The sequence below is a fragment of the Artemia franciscana genome, chromosome 12, assembly GCF_032884065.1.
Source record: "Artemia franciscana chromosome 12, ASM3288406v1, whole genome shotgun sequence".
Classification (NCBI taxonomy): Eukaryota; Metazoa; Arthropoda; class Branchiopoda; order Anostraca; family Artemiidae; genus Artemia; species Artemia franciscana.
Window position 1 is genome coordinate 9,353,465 of NC_088874.1, and position 25,993 is coordinate 9,379,457.

The 25,993-nt window shown below is 34.0% G+C and overlaps 2 protein-coding genes across 5 annotated transcripts in view; both read left to right on the plus strand.

Annotated features, from left to right (window-relative positions):
- Positions 1-25,993, plus strand: part of LOC136033648 (anoctamin-1-like) — a 69,173-nt gene that overhangs the window by 620 nt on the left and 42,560 nt on the right. For 3 of the 4 annotated variants that reach the window (XR_010618985.1, XM_065714467.1, XM_065714466.1), the window contains exons 2-3: positions 13,253-13,371; positions 16,095-16,205. Coding sequence is in view for 3 of the 4 variants with exons in the window: in XM_065714467.1 (XP_065570539.1) it covers positions 13,253-13,371; positions 16,095-16,205 (230 nt within the window). In the remaining variant the exon portion in view is untranslated. The remainder of the gene's footprint in view (positions 1-13,252; positions 13,372-16,094; positions 16,206-25,993) is intronic. The other variant, XM_065714468.1, reaches the window with a different exon arrangement.
- Positions 719-6,051, plus strand: LOC136033644 (uncharacterized). The gene is made up of 2 exons (XM_065714460.1): positions 719-862; positions 4,919-6,051. The coding sequence occupies exons 1-2, from the start codon at positions 805-807 to the stop codon at positions 5,848-5,850; spliced, it is 990 nt and encodes a 329-aa protein (XP_065570532.1). The 5' UTR covers positions 719-804; the 3' UTR covers positions 5,851-6,051.

Below are 25,993 nucleotides of genomic sequence, written 5' to 3' on the forward strand. Positions count from 1 at the left end.
GTCCCTATTTAGGACATGATTCATAGGCTATGGGTTTAGATTTCAATCCTGCTCTTTAAGGAAATAATGAAAAAGTATTAGATGGGCTAGGGCTATTGTATGGATGAAGGATGACATATTGCCAAAGAATGTTCTTTTTGGTCAACTGTCTAGGTTTGATAAAAAAAAACATCTCATCTAGGACAAAAAGATTTTGTAAATAAACAATGTAGCCTATAATTGTACATTGTTATTTAATATCAATGTTATATGAAATATTTAAGAGAAATGGAAACTTACAAAAAAGTAGCTTACTGACTCCAATTAGAATTTACTGAGAGGAGAGGAATATTTTTTTTTGACAGATAGACTACTTAACATAGCCTAGAGAAATTTTGCACAAGGGAGGAAGGGATTTCTAGGCATTATTTACAATTTGATCAGATTTCAAATAAAAAAAAGTTTTTCCCACTGAAAATAAGAGCTAACATTAAAACTTATGAAATGAATTTAAAGTTATCTGCTTATAAAGGTGAGTTCCTCCTAGTAACTAGGAGGAGTAAATTCACCTTGAAGGTAGAAAGGGTTTCCACATTGATAACTTTTTTTTTTCTTGCTGACTTGAGTTGCGTTTGAATCACATTCCAAGTTGACTGAAACCAGCATTCTGACGTTTTATTTGTGATTCCGAGTTAACTTTTAGCGTTCGATTTGTAAAAGTTGACTGAAAGTTAATGAAAAGTTGACTTTTAACAACTTTTACATTTTGTACTTTTGTCTCAAGTTAACTCGGAAAGAGGGCAAAAGTTTCAATTATAGGTAATCATGGAGTATGTGTTCAGATGGATCCAGGATGAAGGCACCACTTTTGTGTACCAGTGTGGTGAGTTATTGAGCCAGATTTTTGTTGTTGGGTAGGTTGCACTAAATTAGACTTAAATACTATGTTATTACCCTAGTTAAAGCTGGCTTTTTTCTTGTGTGGGTGGGTGGGTTTTTTCTTTTACTGGGTGGGGGGATAGGTAGATAATAAAATGGTTAAGAAAAAACTTATAAAGCTATTGTAATATTAGTTAAAGTTACTGCTAAGCTACTGGAGCAATTATTATTGGGTATCCTAATACAATTTGTGTGGCCAGAAGTTTAATTGTTAGATTGCAAATTGTGATTTTCATTTGTCTTCTTTTAGTCATTCCATTCAAGATGCCTTGGATATTTTTTTTTTTATTGTGATGGATTGTCTTAATGCTCTGAAAAGGTAAAATATTTCAATTGCATAGGATAGGTAAATTCCAGTAGGCTAATCAATTTAAAGTCCTAAATTAGCAAGGGAAGCGTTTAGTTCACTAAAAAATCACTTATATACAGTGATTTTTTTAAAATCACTGTATAATTGGAGTTCTTTGAACTCCAATTATACAGCCCTGTTTTTGGCCCCCTTTAGCCTGTATCCAGTTCCTGATTGCCATTTAGTCCAAATTGCATTTTTTTTTTCTGTTACTCATTTCTTGTCAATATTGCTAAGGGGTCATACTTAAGCACTAGAGAAGTATGCAGCTCTGCTTTACTTTAGCACCAACCCTCCTAATATGGAAATCTAAGGCTGAAATTGCATATTTCCTATTGATTCTGCCAATCTATACCTCAACCATAGTACCTGATAATTGAAGCAACTGTGGCAAAACAAGAACTGGAAAAATAAGTAGGCTAAAAGGTGGCAAAATACATTTAAAATATATAATTTGGGCTATATATTAGCAAATTAGGCAAGTCAGGAGTAAATTTTTTGTTTTTTCATATTTTGACTTAAAAATAAAGTGAATATACTACTTGATGCCTTTTTGTATGTTCTTTACAGATATAATAATTGCTTATATTGCTACTTTAAATTTAAGCATTTTTTGACCTTGCCTAGCCTAACAAATTTTGGCAGTGAAAAACATACATTATTTTGTCAAAAATGAACAAAAACACATACTTTAATTGAAAATTTGGCATCAAAGAAGAAGAAAACAGTATAATATTGTAAAATTTATAAATCTAACTTAATTGTGGAAAATCAGTGCTTGTGGATTATATAACATTTAAAAAATAGATTAGTAATGAAACAGTGAGTTTCAGTAGGTTCATTAATTACAAGTCCTAAACTAGCCAGGGAAGTGTTTATTCCACAATAAAATCACCAACTTCTTTTAACTCCAATCATACAGCCCTGTTTTTTGGCCCCCTTTAGCCTGTATCCAGTTCCTGATTGCCATTTAGCCTAAATTTCATTTTTTCTGTTACTCATTTCTAGTCAATATTGCTAGGGGGTCCTAGTTAAGCAGTGGAGAAGTATGCAGCCCTGGTTGTCAACCAAGAAGTATGCAGGTATAGGTTGTCAAGTGTTAGGCATAGGCTATGCCAAATGTTAGATATATCCAGTGTTTGGCATAGAATATCCAAAAATCAGGGGTTTGTGGTTGACTGCTTGAGCAGTGCTGTTTTTCGAGCTAAGTAGTAGCCTACAGTATACAGCAGTCTATACCACTGTTGCAGTCTCTTACCTTGGTGCTACTGTTGTCATCTTCAACATTTGACAATTGAGCACAACACTTTCTGGAGATTTTCCTGCCAAGAGGGGATCTCCTACTGAGGAAAAATATAATCCCCTGTATAGGAGAGTTTCATGCAAGTCAGATGAGTAAAGCTAAAAAAAAATGATCTAGCTATAACAGATATCATCTATCAAACTATAACAGATATCACGCCTCCTCCCTACCTCCAAAAATCAAATCAACGTCTGTTTTTTTTCTATTTATAGGATTTTCTTGAAGTGGTGGAGGGGAAGGAATTGTGATTTCTAATACATTTTCCTAGGCTAGTTTCTCTAGAACTGAAACACCCTAAGATTTTTTTTCCAGCTTTTCTGTTCTAATCCACATGAAAATCTCTAAAAGTCTGGTGCTCTACTGTTTGAGGTTTCCTCTGGTCTGGCTGTCAAGTAATCTCCTGAAGCTTACTGGACAGCCAGATCAGAAGAAAACTTGCAGGCAGGAGTATATCAGGACACACCTATTCCAACATGCCTTTAATTATTTTTGCCAAAAACTGCCGAGAAGCAGCACAAATTGACTTGATAAAGTCGTTTTTCCAGATTCGACCATCTGGGGGGTTAAAGGGAGAGGAAGAATAGAAAAAATGAGGTATTTATAACTTAGAAGTGGGTGATTGGATCTTAATGAATTTTTATATTTCGAAGGACATTGTAACTCAGAGCTCTTATTTTAAATTCTAACTGGCATTAAGCCTCTGATTTTCCTTTTAAATTAATCTATTGATTCTTAGAATTTTGTTAGAGCTCATACCATATGAGCTCTTGGCTCTTCTTCCCTCATCACAAGTGCCATATGAGCTCTTAGCTCTTGTTATTTGTTTAAGATTTAATATAATCCTAATTTTCAACTGTTTTCTATTATTAAAACTATCTAAAAACTCCTTTTGTGTCCCTCCAATGTTTTTTCTTCTTTTTGTAATAATTCTTTATGTTTGGTGAGAGAGAAAATTGCCCATTTAGGCATTTAATTTGCAAATTACTATTGATTTGGTCCTCTCCATCTATGGTTGGTTTTAACTTTCAGTTTTGTTCTCTTTTTTCTTTTCTTTTATTCTTTACATATCTTTTGTCTCCAATCGATTGACGTCGTTTTTTGTAGGTTGAACTGTAAGAATGAGCAGTAAGTAATTCGATGAATTTTGTGTAAGCCTGAATGCTGTTGCCGTCTTTTTGTGTGATAGCTTTCATGTTCACAGGGAAAGTCGTTGCAACAGACCAGGCTTCTTGTAATTGTAAAGTTAAAATAAAATCAAGGGTTCTCAACCTTAAATTCATTTAATTCTCTGTAAAATTGTTGTTTATGCTTTATTTCGCTTTTTAAAAGAAATCAAACCCTTTATATTTTTAATCTATTATCTTTTTTTCCTTATCCCTCATTAAAGGAATTTACCACTCATCCAAGCACTTCTGCTTTATCTATTGCCTCCACTCCTCAGCCAAGAAACTCAACAATTTCAGCCTGAGTCAACAAACAGGAATATTGACTTAAGTAACACTTTATTATTTCGTATCTTACAGCTTATCATATACTTTGTACTTGCTATTCCTAGAATCAGGTATTATGTAAAGCACCCTGATAAAAAGATGGAATCAGTTGGAAAGGTGATCTTTCTCAAAATCCTAATCCTAGAATTCGTCTTAACTTTGTTTGTTAGAATTAGAAGTATTGTATTTTTGCGCTCATTAATCTACGCTGCTAAATTAAGAGAGTTATAATTATAAAATAGCCTTATACATCGAACGTAATTACAGAATAATCAATAGGGGAAGCAATCCCTTCAGTTTTAAGTTTGATAGGAGTGGATTGTTATGGTCTTTGTTATTTGTAAGATTTTGTCTTTTTTTTGCAAAAAAAAATATTATTTTAGCTCGATCGGTTTTCCTTTTTGAAAAGACACTGAATTTGTATATACAGTCCTTTTAAGTCAGAGATAGCCTCTGGTTGACAAATAAGCGTTCAAAGTTGTAAGATTCGGTATATTTTGATGGGTATTTCTAGGTTCTTGTTAGAAGACCAGCGCCAATTTTTGAGAAGGAAACGCTATTAAAAATACTAAAGAAAAATATCAACTCTTTTTCAAAAGAACTACAGAATCTTAGTGGAGAACTACCAGTGTCCTGCAGGATAATTTCGAACTCTGCAAAAACAAAAAACCATTAAAAGAGTGTTGGGATTTTGGCGTCAAAAAAGTAAGACCTTTTAATGACCAAAGATGGGGTCAAATAAACATGTGTCATATCAATAATTAGCTTCTCAAGTCCTTTGGGGGATGCGCCCCCCCCCCAATAGTGACGCCTCTGACTGTTTGAGTAACCCTGCATCTGACTTCTTTGTCCTTTCAGGTGAGGAATACTATGGTTTTACCGAAAACCAAGTGCGAGAGACTTTTCAGCAACTTCCGGAAGATCTTCGCGCCCTGGCTGAAGCGCAAGAAAGTTTGGACATGATTCCCAGCATCGACAGCGAGCCAGCCATTGACATGCCAGCGTCAGCTACTGACAAGCCAGCATCAGCCAGTGACAAGCCAGCCATTATCAAGCTAGTATCACCTTGTGACAAGCCAGTCGAAGTCTGGGCAGCGCATGGCAAGCGAAAAGATTACGAAGCTAATGAAAACGCTACCAGAAAACTACTGGCAATTCTTGGCGCGGATGAGTTTAAAAGTGATTTAAAATCGAAACGAGTGAAAGGTAGTATGCTATGGAGAAAAGTGGCTGACGAAATGGAGCGTGGAGGCTTCAATTTAGGAACCGACCCGGGAAAAAAATGCCATGATAAATGGTCGAATCTGCTCAAGAAGTACAAAGAGTGGGTGGACAATACAAGGAAGACTGGTGCTCCTCCCATGGAAAAGTCTGTTTGGCATGATGCCATAGAGGAAATTGTTGGAGACAAACATTCTGTGAACCCTGTAACGGTTGTCGACACAACAAAGAAGTTCGACTTCGAATATGCTAAGAAGAAGTTTGTGCGAACCCGCACAATCAGCATCTCGGACGACGAAAGTGAGGAGTCATCCACCCCCAAAAGGAAGCTCCTTCCTGGCAAATTTGGAGCTGGGAAAAACAGGCAGATGGAGGAAGAAAAGTGGAGGGAAGAAACTAGAGCATACAGAGAGAATATTGTCAAGATCCTCGAAGAAGATGGTTCCAAACGAGAAGCAGCATCATCAAAGTTTCTTGGATTTATGGATAGATTAGTGACAGTGGAAGAGAACAAAGAGAAACGACTTCGTGAGGAAGCAGAATTGAAGAAAAGAATATCATTGCTGTAGACAGTTTGCACTGATGAAATCCTTTCTGTCAATGCTTCCTCATAAACATAGTTTCTATTTGTTGTCTTCCACTAGGGAGGCTTCGTAATGGTCTCATTTCTTTTGTGCATCTTGACTTTATCACTGCTATTTGAACATGTATCTTTTTTGTTGTTATTTTATTATAATTGAACATTTTAATAGTAAAAATTTAAAAAATTCACAAAAAGGGAAGCAATCGCTCTTGCGATTGCTTCCCTTTTTGCAACCCCTCGGGAGGTCCTTTGAGATTGAGGCTGGTTAGCTGCAGCTATACTAGTAGCAGGAGTATCGCTACTGTCGTCACATTGACTGTTTGCCTGGATGGTATCTTCAAGACGATCACCTTCGGTCTCGCAAATGTTGTGAAGTACACATGCTGCTGTAATCACATATGGAATGAAGGCTATTTCAGTATCAACTAAATGAAGCTTTCTAAATCGTGCCTTCAACAAACCGAACGCGTGTTCAATGACGATTCTAGTCTGGTAGTGCCATGAATTAAGCCTGTGCCCTTTGAATAAAGGATTTTAAACATAGAGTACCAGCCACTTAGGAAGGAACACAAATGTGACCAGAGAACAAAAATTATTTGAAAAAAGAAAATAAAAAAAACAACAAAACAACTCAAGTCATATTTGCTGCCATTTTTCACTGCTGTCCCATAAACAATATGTATTGTATTTAGACAAATAAATTTTAAGACAGGTATCAACAAAACTCCATCAGGGATTGTATTTACTTAAAATACAATTAGCAATATGAATGCTTAGTTTTGTGATATTCTAGTCTTGAAATAATAAAAAAAGAAAAATTGTATGTTCTATTTGTTTTCCACCAGCTCATTTGAGCAAAATCATTTGTGACAGCAATATACCCATGGTTGGCTTAGAATCTCTCTAAAATGTTTTAAACAGAAGGAATTTTAAAAACAATTATACTGATCAGCAAGAAGAATATTAACAGAACTTTTTAAACTTGGCACATTTGAAGACAATTTTTTCCCAAGATTTTCGGTTCCCTCAACTCCTCCCCCCCTAATGACTCTGGATTCGGTTGGGATTTAAATTAAGAGATCTGAGTTACAAGGTCCTTCTAAATATAAAATTTCATTAAGATCCGATCACTCCTTCATAAGTTAAAAATACCTCATTTTTTCTAATTTTTCAGAATTAACTCTCCCTCCCCCAATATCCTCCAAACAGAGCAGATCCGTTCCGGTTGTTTCAATCACATATCTAGGATTTCTGCTTATTTTTCCCACCAAGTTTCATCCAAATCCCTCCACTCTAAGCGTTTTCCAAGATTTTGGGTTCCCCAACTCCCCCATATGTCACCAGATCCAGAGCGGATTTGTTCTGGTTATGTCAGTCATGTATCTTGGACTTGTTTTTATTCTTACCACCAAGTTTCATCCTGACCTCTCTGCTTTAAGTGTTTAACAAGATTTGGGGTTTCCTCAACTCCTCCCCTGCCCCAAATGACTCTGGATCCGGTTGGGATTTAAATTAAGAGATCTAAGTTACAAGGTCCTTCTAAATATAAAATTTCATTAAGATCCGATTACTCCTTCATAAGTTAAAAATACCTCATTTTTTCTAATTTTTCAGAATTAACTCTCACTCCCCCAGACAGAGCAGATCCGTTCCGTTTGTTTCAATCATATACCTAGGAATTCTGCTTATTTATCCCACCAAGTTTCATTCCCTCCACTCAAAGCAATTTTCCAAGATTTTAGGTTCCCCCCTCCAACTCCCCCAATGTCACCAGATCTGGTGTGGATTTAAAATAAGAGCTCTGAGACACAACATTCTTCCAAACATCAAATTTCACTAAGATCCCATCACCCATTTGTAATTTAAAAATACCTCCTTTTTTCTATTTTTTTCTGAATTAAGTCTAGTCCCTGATATGCCTGCCAAATTTTATTGTCCTAGCTTACCTGAAAGTGCCTAAAGTAGCAAAACCAGGACCAACAGAATTTGCAATTGCTATATGTCACTTGGTTAATAGCAAGTGCCATAAAAACCATCAAAATGTGTCAGATGTATTTTGATATAAGATGCCTCAAAGACTTTTAGTTAAATCTATGAAATGAAGGGTCAGGCATTCCTTTACATCTTATACAACATGTAAAAAGAAAAATAATTCAAATTTTTTCTCAAAAGAAGCTTGATTTTTAAAAATAAATGTATGTTTAACAGAAAGCAACTGACATCATATGAAATCCAATAAAAAAAAATTCATGGAGAATAAATAATATCTGCCAAATATTTAACCTATAGTGAGGTGGCATAAAAGATTATTTCTAAATTTAGAAAACCCAGTGTTATGGCAACAACAGTATGGCAAATCAACAGGAATTGTCTTTTCAGAACTAAAGCCAGAGAAAAAGAAACTGATAACCCAAAATTTCAGGACCATTTAGAGGGAAAAGAAATGGAGGTAGGTACTTCAAAATACTTTCCTGGGACATACTTCAGCCTGCAGACACATCCCTGAAAGTTTCATTTTCCTAACCTAACCTCTTTCAAAGATAGTCAAAAGTAGCCAAAGTAAAATTTTGCCCCTACTTTATGTTAAAAATCCAGTTTAAACAGCAATCTCAATGAATATAGACTATATAACTAGGGAAAAAGGTAAAATTGGTGCAAACAGTATTGCTGGCTTTCATATAAAGTGAATATACCACTTGATGCCTGTTTTAATGCTGTTTACATATATAATAATCGCTTTTACTGCAAATTCAGATTTAAACATTTTTTGGCCTCTTAAAAATGACCTAAATATGGGGTATAAAAAATCTGTAATAGTTTAGAAACAAATTTGGGCTATATATTTGCACATCAGGGGGGTGGGGGTAAAGCATAGCATATATTAAATAAGTAAACTAACCTTTGCTGTATTTTTTTTATGTATTTGTGCACATTGAATTTTAACAAGAAGAGAAATCACCAGTGCAACAGCACAAACACATAAAAAAAATACACCAATGGTTAGTTTACATATTTAATATATGCTATGCTTTACCCCCACCCCCTGATGTACAAATATATAGTCCAAATTTGTTTCTAAGCTATTACAGATTTGTAATGACCCCACATATAGGTCATTTTTAAGAGGTCAAAAAGTGCTTAAATCTGAATTTGTGGTAGAAGCAATTATTATATTTGTAAAGAGGATAAAAATGGGCGTAGAGTGGTATATTCACTTTATTTGAAAGCCAGTAATACTGTTTGCACCAATTTTACTGGGAAAAGAAGCCAATAATTTTTAGTTTTTAACTAACCTATAATATAAAGTTACAAACCAACCTATAATTTTTAGTTTTTTTCAACTAAAAATTATAGGTTGGTTTAGAAACTAGGCCTGTTAGATTTGGTAATATTTGAATAACTCACCAATGTGATAGCTGCCTTCCTGAGAATCAACGTTTTTAACAACATAAAAATTTTCTTCTCATTCCTTATTAAGCTTAGCCTATGCAAGATAGGCCTAGAACACCAAAAACCCTTTAAATCCTAAGGATAATGCAAAAGATTACTTACAGGTTACTGAAAAGCTAAGATTATTTTCACTATTAACAATTTCTTTGTCTTTTCTTTAGACTAAACGATTTCATATTTCTAAATTTTTTGCCATTGAAGCGTTCGATTCGCAATTCTGTGTTGACTTTCTAGGTCAACTTTTTACTAAATAAAACGGCAGCAGAGAAAAAAGTCAACTTTTAAGTTGACTTTTTCGAGTCGATTCGAACGCAACTTTGGATGATATAATTCCACTACATTTCTTCCAATTCAAATTACAATCAACAAAAATCCTAAAAACTTCATTTCAAAAACTTGATTAATAATAGTACCACCAAAGCAAATACTATTAAAAGAATTTATCTCTACACCGTTATGGCTAAAAATCATAATTAGTTAACTAACAGTAACACCAAAAAAAACTGAGACTAGTTAATGTATTCAGGTATTTCAGGATATCATTTGTGCAAACTACAAGACTTAGAAGGTTCACCTCTGCAATTGTTATTACTGTTTCGTCTGAAAATCTAGAAAGAATTGTAACAGGAAAATGAAATCTTAGTTTATCAACAAATAAAAGCGGTCCCAAAACAAGTCCTTATGGAACTTCACAATTTGCTTGTGATGCAGCACTTGTAGATAGATAGATAGATAGATAAAATTTTATTTTCACCAAAACTTTCATGGTACTGCCAAATTTCCTTGGTATAGTCACACTAAAAAGCAACACAAAAAAAAACAAAAACAAAATACCTATCAATCTTTCTGATTTTCATTATACATTTTTACAAAACTAGGCATAAAACTCTTTGCTAGCCGCTGGTGGGCACAGTGTACCAGCTAAAGTTTGTCAACAGGCACTGCAACCCTGCACAGGAGTCATTTTGTTGTGCATTGAGGGGGGAGAAGGGTTTTGTGGATTGGGTGGATCAAAGATTTTCTTCCGAAATCCATACAGAGTTTCTCTCTTCTTTTTTCCAGAGTTTACATTTTAAACTTTGTCAGCAGCTCTTTATATGACATTTCTGCCTGCTTTGAAACTATCATTAGAGCTCTTTTCTGAACTCTTTTGAGTCTGATGCTTTGCTCAGCCATCAGTCCAAAATGCCATACAGGAGCTACATATTCCAGAATTGGGTGAACAAAAGATGTAAATATTCAGAGGTGATCTGGAGGGGCGCTATGTTTGGACATAAACTTGAGCATCTGCAGCCTCAGCATTAGCCCTTTTTACTAGACTAGTTGTGTCTGCTTCCCATTTTAAATCACTGGTTATAATAAGTCCCAAGAGTTTAACCTTACTGACTTTCAGAGAATCAGAGATAGGTGGTAGGAAATTAGGTTCAGAAAAAAAGAAATAGTTAAAATAGAAGATTTACTTACATTTACTGTCATATTTGAAACAGAAGCTTTAGTCTTCACATCATCAATTAAAATTTGAGCTTTGCTACACTCATTTGCTTCACAAATTTCTCCAAGGGTAAGGTCATCAACATATTTCCAACAGACTTCACAAAATATTATTAATCATAACTAGAAAAAGAATAGGACCCAAGATGGTACCTTGAGGTACACCACAAAAACTGTCTCAGGTTCAGAGAAAGACTTCTTAAATTTTAAAATTTGGAACTTATTTATTAAAAAACTCGGAATGATTTTCACAACAGCAGGGTTCACTCTAAAATCAATTAAAAGCCTAGAAATTAAAATGTTATGATTAATCAGATCGAAACCCTTTTTAAAATCAATTGTTATTAAGTTTAGCCATTTACCAGGCTCATCAACATGCTTAAAAATTAAATGTAAAAGACTGACTAGATAATGGGATGTATTCTTTCTGTTACTGTACTGATGAGGATCAAGGAGGGGTTCAACTTCTGCTTTTAGCCAATTTGCTACAAAGCTTTTGTACATTTTGCTGAACAAGGGAGTCAAAGTGATTGGTCTCACACCGTTGAAATTAAGTTCATTATCTTTTTCAGGGATTGGAGTAACATACCCTGTTTTCCATATCTGTCTGTAAACTGAAGAAGTTGAAATTCAATTAAAAATTTGCATTAGTGGCTTAGCCAATTTGTCAGGAAATGCTTTTATAAGTTCAATCAGAATATCAACGGGAGTTATACTAGTTCGTTTGAGTTTCTTTATTTTACTAAAAACTTGATCCTCAGAAATAGTAGGTAAAGGTATGTCACCATGTGGTATTTTCTGATACTCTTGGGTAGTTTTATTTACATCAAGAGGCGGCAAAGACTAGATTATTTTGGCCAAATGACCATTTAACTGGTTAGCAACTTTTTCATCATTAGAATCCGAACAAAAATCAACACCACTAGGGGATTTTCCACAAATTCGTTTTATTTCCTTACACCACATGCTAGGCTTTGATTCAAAAAGGTTATCAATTTTTTTGTGGTAAAACTCAGCTGCAGTTTTTCTTGTCATTTTATGTATTTTGTTTTGGAGCATATTAGCATTTCCTATTTTCCTTTTTTTTTCTTAGTTGACTTTTATACTGAATCAAATCTTTAATTTCTTGGGTTATATAAGGACGATCTGTGTTGCACCACTTGGAAGTTTTCCCAGGAAAGCAATCTTCATATTTATTTCTTAATTTATCTTGCAGAAATTTAGCTTTTTCATCAGAGGACTCTAAAATTACTACCTCATCCCAGGACTTGGATGTAATCTAATTTCCAAATTCCAAGAGACCCCTGTCAAAAGAGGTCGTTAGGAAACTTTCTCAACTACATATTTTACTTTCTACAAAGGTATTGGGGCCCACTTTATCATTTAGTGGTAGCTACCATCAAGGGGAGGTAGGTCTTAAGGTTCGTTATAATATTCTAACAAATAACATTGAGTTTAGTATTACCTTTAGTAGTCGGAAACTTTACTATCTGCTTGAGTCTTTGACTTCTGAGGAAGCTTTCAATTCTTAGATTGTTCTTATCACCAGTAACACAAATTCCAACATTCGGGTACATAGAAGTAATAAAATCAACACACAAATCTAACATTTCAGCAAAGACTTTTTGCTTTGAAAGATGCCATATTTACGAGTATCATTGTGTATCAGAGTGTTGTACTTGTAGTATCATTAATCGTAAACTGCATTGATGACAACTCTGTCGCTATACTGAATAGGAAAAATGTATACCCACCTAACATTGTCTTATTAATTTTACTTTATTACTTATTGAATGTAAATAATAAGCTGTTAATTTAGTAAGCCATATTTGTTATTTAAATTTATGATTACAAAATATCCCGTTTGTTTCTGGCCAATAATCTTGGGCTAAACAGAAAGCAGTTGGAATAGGAGGATGTCGTGAAGAAATATGCAAACGAAATGGGAACTTTTTAGCCAAGTGTAACGAGGGAGTCTTAGGATAAATTAGGATGGAAGAGTAGCATATGTAGCTCTCCTTGGCTCAAGTGTTGTGGTGAGTTATTAGTTGTAGTAGTAGTATTTGTTTGCAGTTGGAGTTGATATAACGAACCGAAAGACTCAAATGTTTTGAGCTATGTTTGTAAATTTTTCTGTTAGTAACACAAAAATTGCCTTGTTGCTTTTTAACTCAAAAAACTATTGATTACCAATGGTTGATCACTGATGATGCTATAAAAGATTAGGTATTTGATTCAGTTGACAGAAGAGCTTTGATGAGGATCCTATTAGACTCTTTCCTTCTTTGTCAGTTTAGCACTAAGTCTATTGCTCAGTTCTGGAAGAAAGAAGTTTTAAAAAGGATGCAGCTTACTGTTTCTTGATGTGAGTCATTTTCATTTACTTTTATTTTATTCCTTTATTATCTTAAATATTCTAACTAACTTGCAGTTGTATTTCCTTTCAGCTGCACTATATTTGAAGCTTTGGAAACGCTATTTTGCTGGAATCCGTCAACGATGGGATTTAGGGGAAGATCAGCACCCTTCAAATTTTGAAAAAGAGGAAGCAAGATATTTGAAAAGAGTACGTAAAGAGCATTTGTCAAAACAGTTTTAGATAAGTCACTTTGTGTGCAGGGTAATTTAGAAAAGTTTGCGATATGCCTTGGTAGCTGCTTCTCCTTGTACATGAATCTTGAAAATAAAAGGTATTTAAAAAAAAAAGTTGGCAGTTACAGACAGTAACAAAAGGGAAGAACGACAATATAATTCTACAAATTTTCGCGGGTATTTCACCTGCAAAAATAAGGTGTCCTTGGCATTAAAAAAAGGAAAGAATTCAAACCACAACTATTAAAATAAAATCAAACAATTATATGCAAAACCATGTAAATGAAAAATAATCTGTAAGTTCCTTCTCTTAATAACACTGAAACAGCCAACAATAAAAATAATTAATTTATTAAAATGGCTAAGTCCTTTATGACTCTATCAGAACTATTTAATTTCAACAGTTACTGTAGCTATCTGGGACATACCATAGTTTATCACAAATATATCTGGGTCCATTCCCGTCTTCAAAATCAATTTAGTAATCAGGTCCTGTGTTTATTATTGTTATGAAAAAGTTTCAAGCGAAAAAAAAGAGTATATTTATTCTACATAGATTGAAATATTATGCCTCCTAGCATAAGCAGGGATGCTCATAAAGGTATCTGCCCCTCCTCCCACCTTCAGTTCTGTGCCTCTTGATAATATTTTCTGATCTTCCTACTAAGCTAGATGTAAATAGTGATGAAGACCACACTGTCTTTCCATAATATTCAACAAGTAGAACAATGCGGAACTTTTTCTGTGACAGTGGAATTCCCAACTTTAAATAAATATTTTGACCCTGCGTCCAATGGTTGTCCTCAGCATAGCACAAATGAAAATATATAAGAGAAACTTAGATTAAATTACAAACTTTAAATTACAAACTTTTTTTTTTCTTTTCTTTTTTTTCTTATAATTAAATGCATGCTTTCAGTGCTTGCCTTTTTGGAATCGAACTTCAAAGGCCTTTTAGTAGCAAGTTCACTAGTATTGTCTTTTGTGATGTAACAAAAATTGTGTGGTATTGTGATATATTTTGTTTCATAACTTTAATTAAATTTACGTATAAAGTATTTAGTATTTAGTACTCCCCAAATCTCTATTTAAAAAATTGGCTTATTTCTTTAAATAGGGATATGGGAGAATACTCACTAAATAATTTATGTACAAATTATGTTGTGTTTTAATATATTTTGTTTCTTTTGATGTTTTAATCAATTTTGACATTTTCAATTTGACTTTTTTTGTTGTTGAACCACTTTTTTTTTTTTTTTATCGTTATTATTATTAAAAAAAAATAAAGAAAATTGCTTTTGATGGTAATGGATAAAATATGAACTATTCAAATAATTAAAAATATATATATTTCGAGCCTTTCGCCCAGAGTTGCTAACTCTAATGATTTATCCTTAGTGACTATCAATTCCTAGTGACTCTTTCTTTGATTCACATAATTTTCTCACTGCTTTCCAAAATTTCGTCTCAATGATTTACAACCCATCAAAAACAAGACAAAGATCATTGAAATATAGATCTTTCTATCTATATTAGTAAAAGCATCATGTTCAGAACGTTATACCATAATATTAGGGGATTATTTGAGCATGTTTTATTCAGTTGAATTTATTTTTTGCCATTCCGTTTAATTTTTAAATCTCTAAAATTGGAGGGGATCTCAATGAGGAACGTCGTCCTCTAATGAAGTATGTTATACTTGACTGTTATAAAATCAAAGCATGACACCTATGTAGAAAGGTGAAGGGAAGTCTCATGGTAAATTGGGAGATACTTCCATGACTGAGTTACGAATTAAGTGAACATACCACTTGTTACTTTCTGAATATAGTAGTGATTTTACTCGAAAATTGAATTATAACCCATATATGGACCTTTTTCTCTGTATCTTTCGCTATAGAGAAAGGTAAAATATTTGGTTTAAAAAAAAACCTACTGATTGACTATAATTTTATTTTGTTAAGTTATATAATCTACGAGTATTGATCAATCACAATCAAACTGAATAATTAATTTATAAATCTTTAAAAAGTAAGTAAAATATTAACCGTGTACCCGTAAATTGAACCAACTGTGTAAAAAAACTTCTTAGACCACTCTTTTTTTCCATATACGAGAATGCAAGAGAAACAACTATATTCAGAACTAAAAATCTTTATTTACCATTCACTACCATAAAAACTGTTTTTTTAGAGTATAATCTTTAAATATATCGCGAATGTAACTCGCACATTTGGTTAAAATGGTTTCATTTTGTTTTGCTGCTTTACTACAGTCCAGTAATTTGGTTTCTTGGCTTTGTTAATTTTTTGGATGTGTGTGAACTATTGACGAGAATCGGGAATTATAATTGAATTTCTGTTGTCGCGTTACTCAAGTTACCAAATATAAAGCTATTTCCCCCCCCCCATACCCCAATGCTATACTAGTATGGGTTAATGAAATTAGTTGCAAGTTCCTAGACTTGAATAAAAGGAAAAGAGCCTTGTCTTTCTGCGGAGAAATTTTCAGCCTTTTCAACTCTAAACATTTTCTGCTTTACTGCCTTTATTTTTCTTGAAGGAAACTTTACGTTTATAATTGGCCTCTGTTATTGGTGCTAAGTTTGTAGTTGTTTTAATTCTACTGTGGATTGCAAAAAGTATTGAAAAACCATTAGTTAAAAAAATATTGCATAAAGAAATGTTTTTTTTCTAGGATGTTGTAAAGGCTTTTCGAAGGATTCAACGTAACCCTGCTCCAAAAGCTCCTTTCTGGAGGACAAAATTTCCGTCTCGACTTTTCTCTTATGCTTCTGTCCTGCTAATGGTAAGCTGCTCGCTTGAAGGATTTCACTCGTAATATTAAAAAAAAATGAACTCGAAGAATGCATACAAAGGAAAGCCCCATACGATTTTTTTTCTCATTTGTGTCAGTGTTCTACTATTTTAACGTTGGCCATGTAATGACGTTATCGCAATGCCTTAGCTATGCAAATTAAGATAGCCTAAGTATTGGGTCATGAAGAATGCCGCATCTCTAAATGAATTAAATAGATAAATTACCAAAATTGAAAATATCAATTTTGTTATACATCTAATTTGCAGATTAGCAAAATGACTGAAATTTTACTCGTATTGAGCAGTACATGAAGTTATACAAGGCACATACTGCAAATTATTTTCTATATCCCAAGTAATATCTCATCAATAATAGCGTATTTTAAAAGGGGTTTAATTGATATAAACCGAAATTCAATGTTCAAATTTTGTTTTACATCTAATTTGAGAGATTAGGAAAACGATTTTATTGATAAAGCTTGTAGAAGGGATATAATTTTTCGAAGTAAGTGACGAGGCCGATTATAACTACAAATCCTTACAGGAAAAAGAGCATATTGGATATGTTTTTAGCAAAACAAATTGCATCTTAGTTTTATTTTGTTTTTTCAATCGAGGACACGAAAGATATTTTTTAGTTTTTCGTTTTATTTGCAAATGGATAGCAAATATATATATATATATATATATATATATATATATATATATATATATATATATATATATATATATATATATATATATATATATATATATATATATATATATATATATACAAAGATACATATAAAAGGGTTGAACTTGAATAAGATAGATATAAAATCAACCTGAGTTATAAATACATAGAAGTCAGTGAATTGAAGAAAACCGAGTTAAAAGATGAGGCTACGTAAAACGCACTGCGTTCTGAGCCACACGTTTTCATTTTTATTCATAGACTCGTAAAAAAACTCCAGTTTTTATGGCACTTGGTATTAACCAAGTGACATATAGCGATCGCAAATTCTGTCGGTCTGTCTGTCCCCGTTTTGCTACTTTAGGTACTTCCAGGTAAGCTAGGACGATGAAATTTGGCAGGCGTATCAGGACCGGGCCAGATTAAATTAGAAATAGTCTTCTTTGCGATTTGACCATCTGGGGGGGGGGGGGTCGGTTGATTCGAAAAAAAAATGAAGTATTTTCAACTTAGGAACAGGGGATGGGATCTTAGTGAAATTGGATTTTTGGAAGTATATCTTGTCTCAGAGCTCTTATTTTATATCTCCACCAGATCCGGTGACATTGGGGGGAGTTGGGAGAGGGAACCTAAAATCTTGGAAAACGCTTAGAATGGAGGGATCGGGATGAAACTTGGTGGGAAAAATGAGCAGAGGTCCTAGATACGTGATTGACATAACCGGAACGGATCTGCTCTGTTTGGGGGAGTTGGGGGGGGGGGGGGGTAAAATTTGAAAATTAGAAAAAATGAGGTATTTTTAACTGACGAAGGAGTGATCTGATCTTAATGAAATTTGAAGTTTGGAATAATGTTGTGTCTCAGAACTCTTATTTCGAATCCCGACTGGATCTGGTGACGTTGGGGGGAATTGAGCGTGGAACCTAATATTTGGGAAACCCTTAGAATTGAGGAATCGGGATGTAACTAGGTGGGAAAAATAAGCACAAGTCCTAGATACATGATTGATATAACCGGAACGGATCCACTCTCTTTTGGGGGAGTTGGGGGGAGGGTTAATTCTAAAAAATTAGAAAAAATGAGGTATTTTTAACTTACGAAGGAATGATCGGATGCTCATGAAATTTGATGTTAAGAAGGATATCGTGTCTCAGAGTTTTTATCTTAAATCCCGACCAGTCCAGTGAAGGGGAATTTGGGGGGGGGGAACCTAAAATCTTGGAAAACGCTTAGAGTGGAGGGATCGGGATGAAACTTGGTGGGAAAAACAAGCACAAGTCCTAGTTGCGGGACTGACATAACCGGAACGGATCTGCTCTCTTAGTGGGAGTTGGGGGGGGGAGGGTTAATTCTAAAAACTTAGAAAACATGAGATATTTTTGACTTACGAAAGAGTGATCGTATCTTAATGAGATTTCACATTTAGAAAGACCTCAAAACTCAGATCTCTGATTTTTAATCCTGACCGTATCCAGTGTCATTAGGGGGAGGGGGACCGGAAATTTTGGAAAACGCTTAAAGCGGAGAGATCAGGATGAAACTTGGTGGAAAGAATAAGCAGAAGTCCAAGATAGGTGACTGACATAACCGGACCGAATCCGCTCTCTTTGGTGGAGTTGGGGAGGAGTAGTTTGGAAAAATTAGAAAAAATGAGGTATTTATAACTTACGAACGGGTGATCAGATCTAAATGAAATTTAATATCTAGAAGGATATTTTCCTTTAGAATTCTCATTTTAAATCTTGACCAGATCCGGTGACATTGAAGGGAGTTGGAGGGGGAAACTGGAAATCTTGGAAAACTTGAAAATCGAGGTATCTTACGAATGGGTGATCGGATCTTAACGAAAATTGGTTTATAGAAGAATCTTATGTCTCAGATGCTCCATTTTCAAATCGGATCCGGGGACATAGAGGGCTGGAGGGGGGAATCAGAAATCTTGGAAAACGCTTAGAGTGGAGAGATCGGAATGAAACTTGATGGGAAGAATAAGCACAAGTTATACATACGAAATTGACATAATTTGTACGGATCCGTTCTCTTTGAGGGAGCTGGGGGTTGTTAATTTGGAAAAATCGGAAAAATTGAGGTATTTTTAACTTGAGAACGGGTGACCGGATCTCAATGAAATTTAATATTTAGAAGGAACTCATGTATCAGAGCTCTTACTTCAAATCTTGACCAGATCTGTTGACATTGGGGAAATTGGAGAGGGAAACCGGAAATTTTGGAAAACGCTTATAAATGTCGGAGATATGTGATTGACGTAACCGGACTGGATCCGCTCTCTTTGGTGAAGTTTGGTACTTCTGGACGTGCTAGGATGATGAAAACTGGTAGGCGCGTCAGGAGCTGCACAAATTGACTCGATCGGTCGTTTTCCCCCATTCGACCATCTGGGGGGGGGGGCTGAAGGGAGAGGAAAAATTTGAAAAATTGAGGTATTTTTAACTTTCAAGTGGGTGATCGGATCTTAATGGATTTTAATATTTAAAAGGACCTCATGACTCAGAGCTCTTATTTTAAATCCTGACCGGCATTAAGCCTCTGATTTTCCTTTTAAAGCAATCTATTGATTCTTAGAATTTTGCTAGAGCTCATACCATATGAGCTCTTGGCTCTTCCGACCTCGTCACAAGTGGCATATGAGCTCTTAGCTCTTGTTTCCAAAAAAAGTTTCCAGTTTTAGTCAATTTTGAAAGTGATTTTTATTTTTAATAGTTTTCATATTTATTGTTCTTTATTTTCTAGCCTTCTGAAACTTCTTTTCTAAGACTGAAATTTGTCTTGTCTAAGACTAGAACCTAAGTTGGGATGGTCACAGGCAAACGTTCTAACCCCTGCGCTATTAAGTCTTGTAAAATATTGTGTTTATTTTCTATTCTTTTTTCTGCTCAATTTATGGCTCAATACTAGTGTGATACTCCATCCAAATATAGAAGCATAACATGTCTTTTCCTGCGTTTTGAAACACCTTTTACCTATGATTAGGGTTCATAACATTCAGGGTATCTGATTTCAGTCACTAGACGATATAAAAAAACATTAAGAACACTGGGAAAAGAAGTATCAAAGAGAGGAGAATTTTGACATTGTAGTATTGCTCTATCTTTGGAAGTACACATACTGGTAAATTAGGGAGAAATTGAACATTCTTAAACGGTCAGAAAAGGTCGTTCACAAATCCGACAAATTTACCTGACAGAAGTATAGAACATAAAAAGTCGGCGAGTTGAGGAAAACTAGTTTAATATAAAAAGTTTAAACAAAGTATTCCTTTGAGAAACATAGCTAGAAATTAATACTTATGATAAATACAGGTTCCCTCTTGTGAAATAATTAGATTTATCCCCAGACTTCCTAACTGGATTCTAATAGATTATTGGAACAGACTATTATCCTAAAGAAGAAATTTACATCATGAAAATATTCAAAAATTTGATGTAAAAAGATGGGAAATTATAGTAAGACAAAGTGAATAAACAAATGAATCTTACAAAAAGGAACGATTTGATTTTGTGTTGTAAAGCTATGAATGTGTTTTCGGACACCTCGCTAAAATGCAAGTTTAAAAATTAGATATTCCCTCACGTTAGTGGGATATTTTTACTACGCTGGCCATTACTACACTCGATCTTTATGATATATACGAACAGGTTGTCTTAAATTAGACTGGGGGAAAATGTTGAATAGCAAATTCTCTAATTTTTTTTTCTTTCTTTTTTTATCTTCATTGCCTCTAAAGGATCGTAGTAGGCCTTTTAGAGAGGCAATTGATATATATATATATATATATATATATATATATATATATATATATATATATATATATATATATATATATATATATATATATATATATATATATATATATATATATATATATATATATATATATATATATTATATATATATATATATATATATATATATATATATATATATATATATATGTGTGTGTGTGTGTGTGTATATATATATGTATATATATATATATATATATATATATATATATATATATATATATATAATTTATTTTTGTTTCAGATTGTTCTATTTATTAGCCTGGCGTTAGGAGTTGTCTTGTATAAGATGTGTATATTATACGTCTTGTCAATTGAAGTTGAAGAATTTTCGTGGGCTGCTAGGAACAAAGATATTGTCACGACAGTCACTGCTGGTATTCTCAATCTTGTCTGTATTAATGCGTTAAGCCCGGTAGGTATTATTATTCTAACATCCTTTTAAAGTTTACCGTCAATTACACTAAAAATTAGGCTATTGAAAATGAGGGAATCGTTTCTAAAAAAAAAAAAATGTTTTTATTTGAATTTTTAATGTTGCTTTTTAATTTCATTAATTTTTTTTGCTCTGTTCCAAAAGCAACTGAATAACAAAGAAAAATCAAAAATTGCGGAGAACGGTCAATTAAATCTAAGTGGTCATAATCAATGTCATACAGACGCCTCATTATCTCAATTGTCTTTTTAAAGATTGTTGTAGATAATAAGAATATCAAATCAGAAACTAAAAATTCTTAAAAAGAACAAAAAGCAAAGAAAACGTTTTAGGCCCTACAGTATTTAAGCAGTCACTTTATACAGTTAAAAAAATGTTATTTGACCTAATGTTTTTTAACTCTTAAAAAAAATAATAATCATAATTTTTTTTCTTGAAGATCGACAACTATTTTCACTACGAGTTAGACTATTGGGAAGTAAGGCATCAATAGATGTAGCAATTTTTCGGTATTTTGGTTATTTTTCAATATGTTTGCTTGCATAATTGAATTGGTTCATAATCTAAATGTTTTTGTTTTTGATCAATGTTTAATTTTTTGGTTATAATAGGGCACAGAGAAATTCTCAATCAAAAATTACAAGGTCTTAGGAGGGAACGTCGCTATTCCTACTGCATTTACACTGTATATATACTGAAAATACTGTACAGTATATATAGTTTATAAGTATGTTTATGTATAACAAGATCATTTAAATAAAACCTATTTAACCTTTCTCTTAAGAAAATAATTAATGCAGTAATAATATTTAAAACTTCATTTTAAAGATCAGTGTCTATTCCACTTCAAATTAGGCTAGTGAAAATGGGGTAGGAATAAAATAACTAGTTGTTTCTCTTATGAATTTTTTGTAATTAAAAAAAAAATTGAATTTGAATTTTTCTATTCTATGTGTTTTTGTGATTTTCTAATAAGTAATTTAAAATTTTAAGCATAATAATGTCAACCAGTTATGTTTTCAACTAGAAATGTTTGATTTCAAGAAAAAAGTGTGTTCCAATTTCTAACTAATTCCTACTTGTCTTTGTTCTTAGATCTGCATAATGTTCTCCCTTGTTCGACTCTTAATTGGAATAAAAAGCAGAGCAAACATCCCTGATCCTGCAGTATGTGTAAGATCACTTAATGTAATCCATTCTATTGATCTTAAAAGGCACGGATATATTTACCAAGTGCAAATTCTCCCAGAACCTTTACAAATAAAGATGGAGGATATTCAACATTAACTCTATTCCCGATATAATATATTAAAATAAAGTTCTTGGAAAATTAAAATACTCTTTGGTCCTTTGATTCCATTTCTGAAATGCTATCAAGTTGAAGAAGAACTATTATCCTTACAAATGATAAAATGGATATATGCAAAGGGTGCGTTACGAAGGGACCTGCATATCAAAAGCTAGAACATATTTTCAGGGTATTAACCAGTAGCAGTTTCGTACTTGGCTTTTGCAGCCATTCTCAAACATATTAGAGATGTCTTAATTAGGATTATTTCTACTTCTGGTCTTATCCTATGCCCTTGCAGTCTTCATCCATTCTTTCGCCAAAGTAATCTACCTTTCTTCTGTTTTACTACATTGTTCCCTATCTTGTTTTATACTTTATTGGCACTTTTTTCGTCTTAAGATTGCTGGGAAAAAAGATGGAATTCCATCTACTATAGGCCTATCGTATTTTTTCTTTCTTTTTTTCTGGTGTTCCATTATTCTTATCAAATGAAAAAAAAATTGTCAGATGATAATTTAATTTTTGGCTTCTATTAAGCTGTACTATGTCGCTTCAAAATTTTCTTAATTCTATAGCTGTATATAATTTCGAGTCATGAAGTGTTCCATCTGCGACCATGTCTCCGGAACTCGCCAATCAGCTCGAGGTCAGATCTGACGGTGTTGAGCCAAGTTTTGGCTTGTCCTTCATGTCATTTCCTCCAATCAGGTGCTGGTTTCCAGCATAGGCTTTGTTTTGTAAAAGTCCCAGCCGGTGTTCGGCAAACATGGCCGAACCAGGAAAAGCGGTGGCGTCAAATGATAGTTTTTATGTCGTACTTCTGGTCACATCGTTTGCGGATGATCGTATCTGGGATTCGGTCGCTGGGACGTAACCCCATCTCCTCAGGCATCTGTGATCAAAAGTGTTGATGGTGTGTGCCATGGCGACTTTTGAGGGTCATGTCTCACAACCATACAGTAAGACTGATCGGACTGGGGCATCATAAATACAGATTTTGTTTTCTGGTGGATGTCCTTCCTTTTCCATTGCGGCTTCCAAAGTTGTGTAAAGACAGCGGAAGTTGATGCAATGCGACTTTTGATTTCTTCGCTACTTCCGCCGTTGATGTAGATGTGCTATCCGAGGTACTTGAATTTATTGACAACTTCAATCTGTCTTTGTTCAAGGGTTATAGGGGTAGAGTTTATATCCGAGGCATTAGACATAGCTTTAGTCTTGTCAATATTAATCTTGAGCCTCGCTGGGGCAGCAACTTTGGAGACTTTCAGAAGTATGTTCTGGGCTTCGCCAACAGATTCACCAAGAAGAACAACATCATCGGCATAATCCAGGTCGGTGGTACTGATATCAAGGCTAACCTTGACTCCTTCGAAGTTTAGCTTTTTTTTTTCTTTACCCAATCTACAATAAACTGAATAGTTCGGAAGAGAGTACATACCATTGCCTCACACCTAAGTCGATATAGAATAGCGGGGAAAGTTCTCCGTTCACCTGGATACAGGCTGTTTTGTGTTAATAGTTAGCCTGAATGAGTCATATGATCTTAGGTGGGACAGAATCCTCTTCCATCGCCATCCAAATTCCTCCCCGGATGACTGAATTGAAAGCCGCAATGAAGTTGACGAAGACAACGACGGTGACGTATTGATGCTTGGCTGTATGCTCAAAATCTGTCTCAGAGTGAAGAGCTGGTCAATACAGCACATGCCGGCTTGGAAACCAGATTGGCTGGTGTGGGTTCTTTCGTTACGGATTTTGCAGAATTTGGACCATTGCAAAGATCTATCCTGCAATACTCATTAGTGAGATCCCTCTGTAGTTTTGTATTCAGTGCGGTCGCCTTTCTTGAAGACAGGTATTACAACTGAGTCATACCATTACTGGAGAAACCATTGTTGTGACCAGATTGAGCAGAAGACCTTCTGTAATTTCTCAGCGAGACTACGAGGAGCTTTTTAGACTTCGGCCGGGGTAGAATCAGTACCTGGCCCTTTGTGATTCCTCAGCATCTTGATTACCTCTTTGATCTTTTTTATTGAGGGGAAGGGGCGAACATTGACTTTGCTGTATGGGGTTTGTTGACTCGGTGGTACTGAGTTGTGGTTAGGATTGCTTGGCTGGATTGCAGAGGCGCTATTATTGGGAGGCGTTTGAGTGGAACAGACTTCCTGGAAGTGGTACTGCCATTTCGCGATTATGTCATCTTTTCGCGACAGAAGAGTTCCATCTTCGCCTCTCACTCTAGTTGAGATCTTTTGAGTTTTCCAAGTTGCTTATTTAGTTGTAGGTAAAGCTTTCTGGTATTTCCGATCTGTTGTTTCTGGTTTAATAGCTTGATGGTGTCTTCTGAGATACACTTATTCTGCTTCCGATTTAGCCTGCCAAGGACTTTTTTTAGAGGCGTCTGTTATGGTGTCAGTCTGTGACATTCCTCCACTCGTCTTCTATGTTGATGGTGGTTGGTTCGTTATCATCGTCCACGGACAGGATGTCGAAACAGCTGGATAATTCAAAGCGTAACTCTTTTGTGACTGTTTTATATATATATATATATATATATATATATATATATATATATATATATATATATATATATATATATATATATATATATATATATATATATATATATATATATATATATATATATATATATATATATATATATATATAATGTTTTTAACTACGTGAAACTTGCGAATATACAACATTCTTCGCTGTCCCATTGTCTGTACATATAAATAGATTGTCAGGTTTACCGACTCTTGAACATGCAACATATAATTGTCCATGGGAAAAACAATCCGTATTCAGATCTATACCTCATTATTCTAATGATTGCCCTTGAGCTTTGTTGATGGTGATTGCTAATCAAACATTCCCTGTGTCCCCATCGTCATTTATATATCCCCCTGTGCCCCACGGCGTCCCCGTTGTAGTTGTGTCCCTGTGTCCCAGTCGTCATTTATAGTCGACAAACATAACGTCAGTCGACACACAAACATTACGTCAGTCGATACACACGTCCCAGTCGTCATTTGTGTCCCGGTGTCCCAGTCTGTAATTTCTCTTTGAGTGTCCCGGTCGTCATTTATATTCCCTGTGTCCCGGTCTGTATATACATTCGTTTTTGAATTGGTATATGATGAAATAAATTTTTTGTTTTTTTCCTTTTTTTCTTTTTTTTTGGTTTTTGCCTTTTTTTAACTTTTTAGTTTTTTTTTCTTTTTAGTTTTTTTTTGTAGTTTTTACCTTTTTTGTTTTTTTTTTCTTTTTTTATAGTTTTCTTTATCTCCTTTATTTTTCAGTTTTTTCATTTTTCTAGTTTTTTTTTCTTTTTAGTTTTTTTGCTGTTTTTACCTTTTTTTTAGTTTTTCAGTTTTTTTTTCTTTTTTAGTTTAGTTTTTTACCTTTTTTTATTTTTTTTGTAGTTTTTTAGCTTTTTTTAGTTTTTTTAGTAGTTTTACCTGTTTTTTAGTTTTTTTTAGTTTTTTTTCTTTTTTATTATTTTTTTTTTTGTATTAATGCTAAAGCCAAGGTTCGAACCTAGAACCTCTCGGACCTAGAA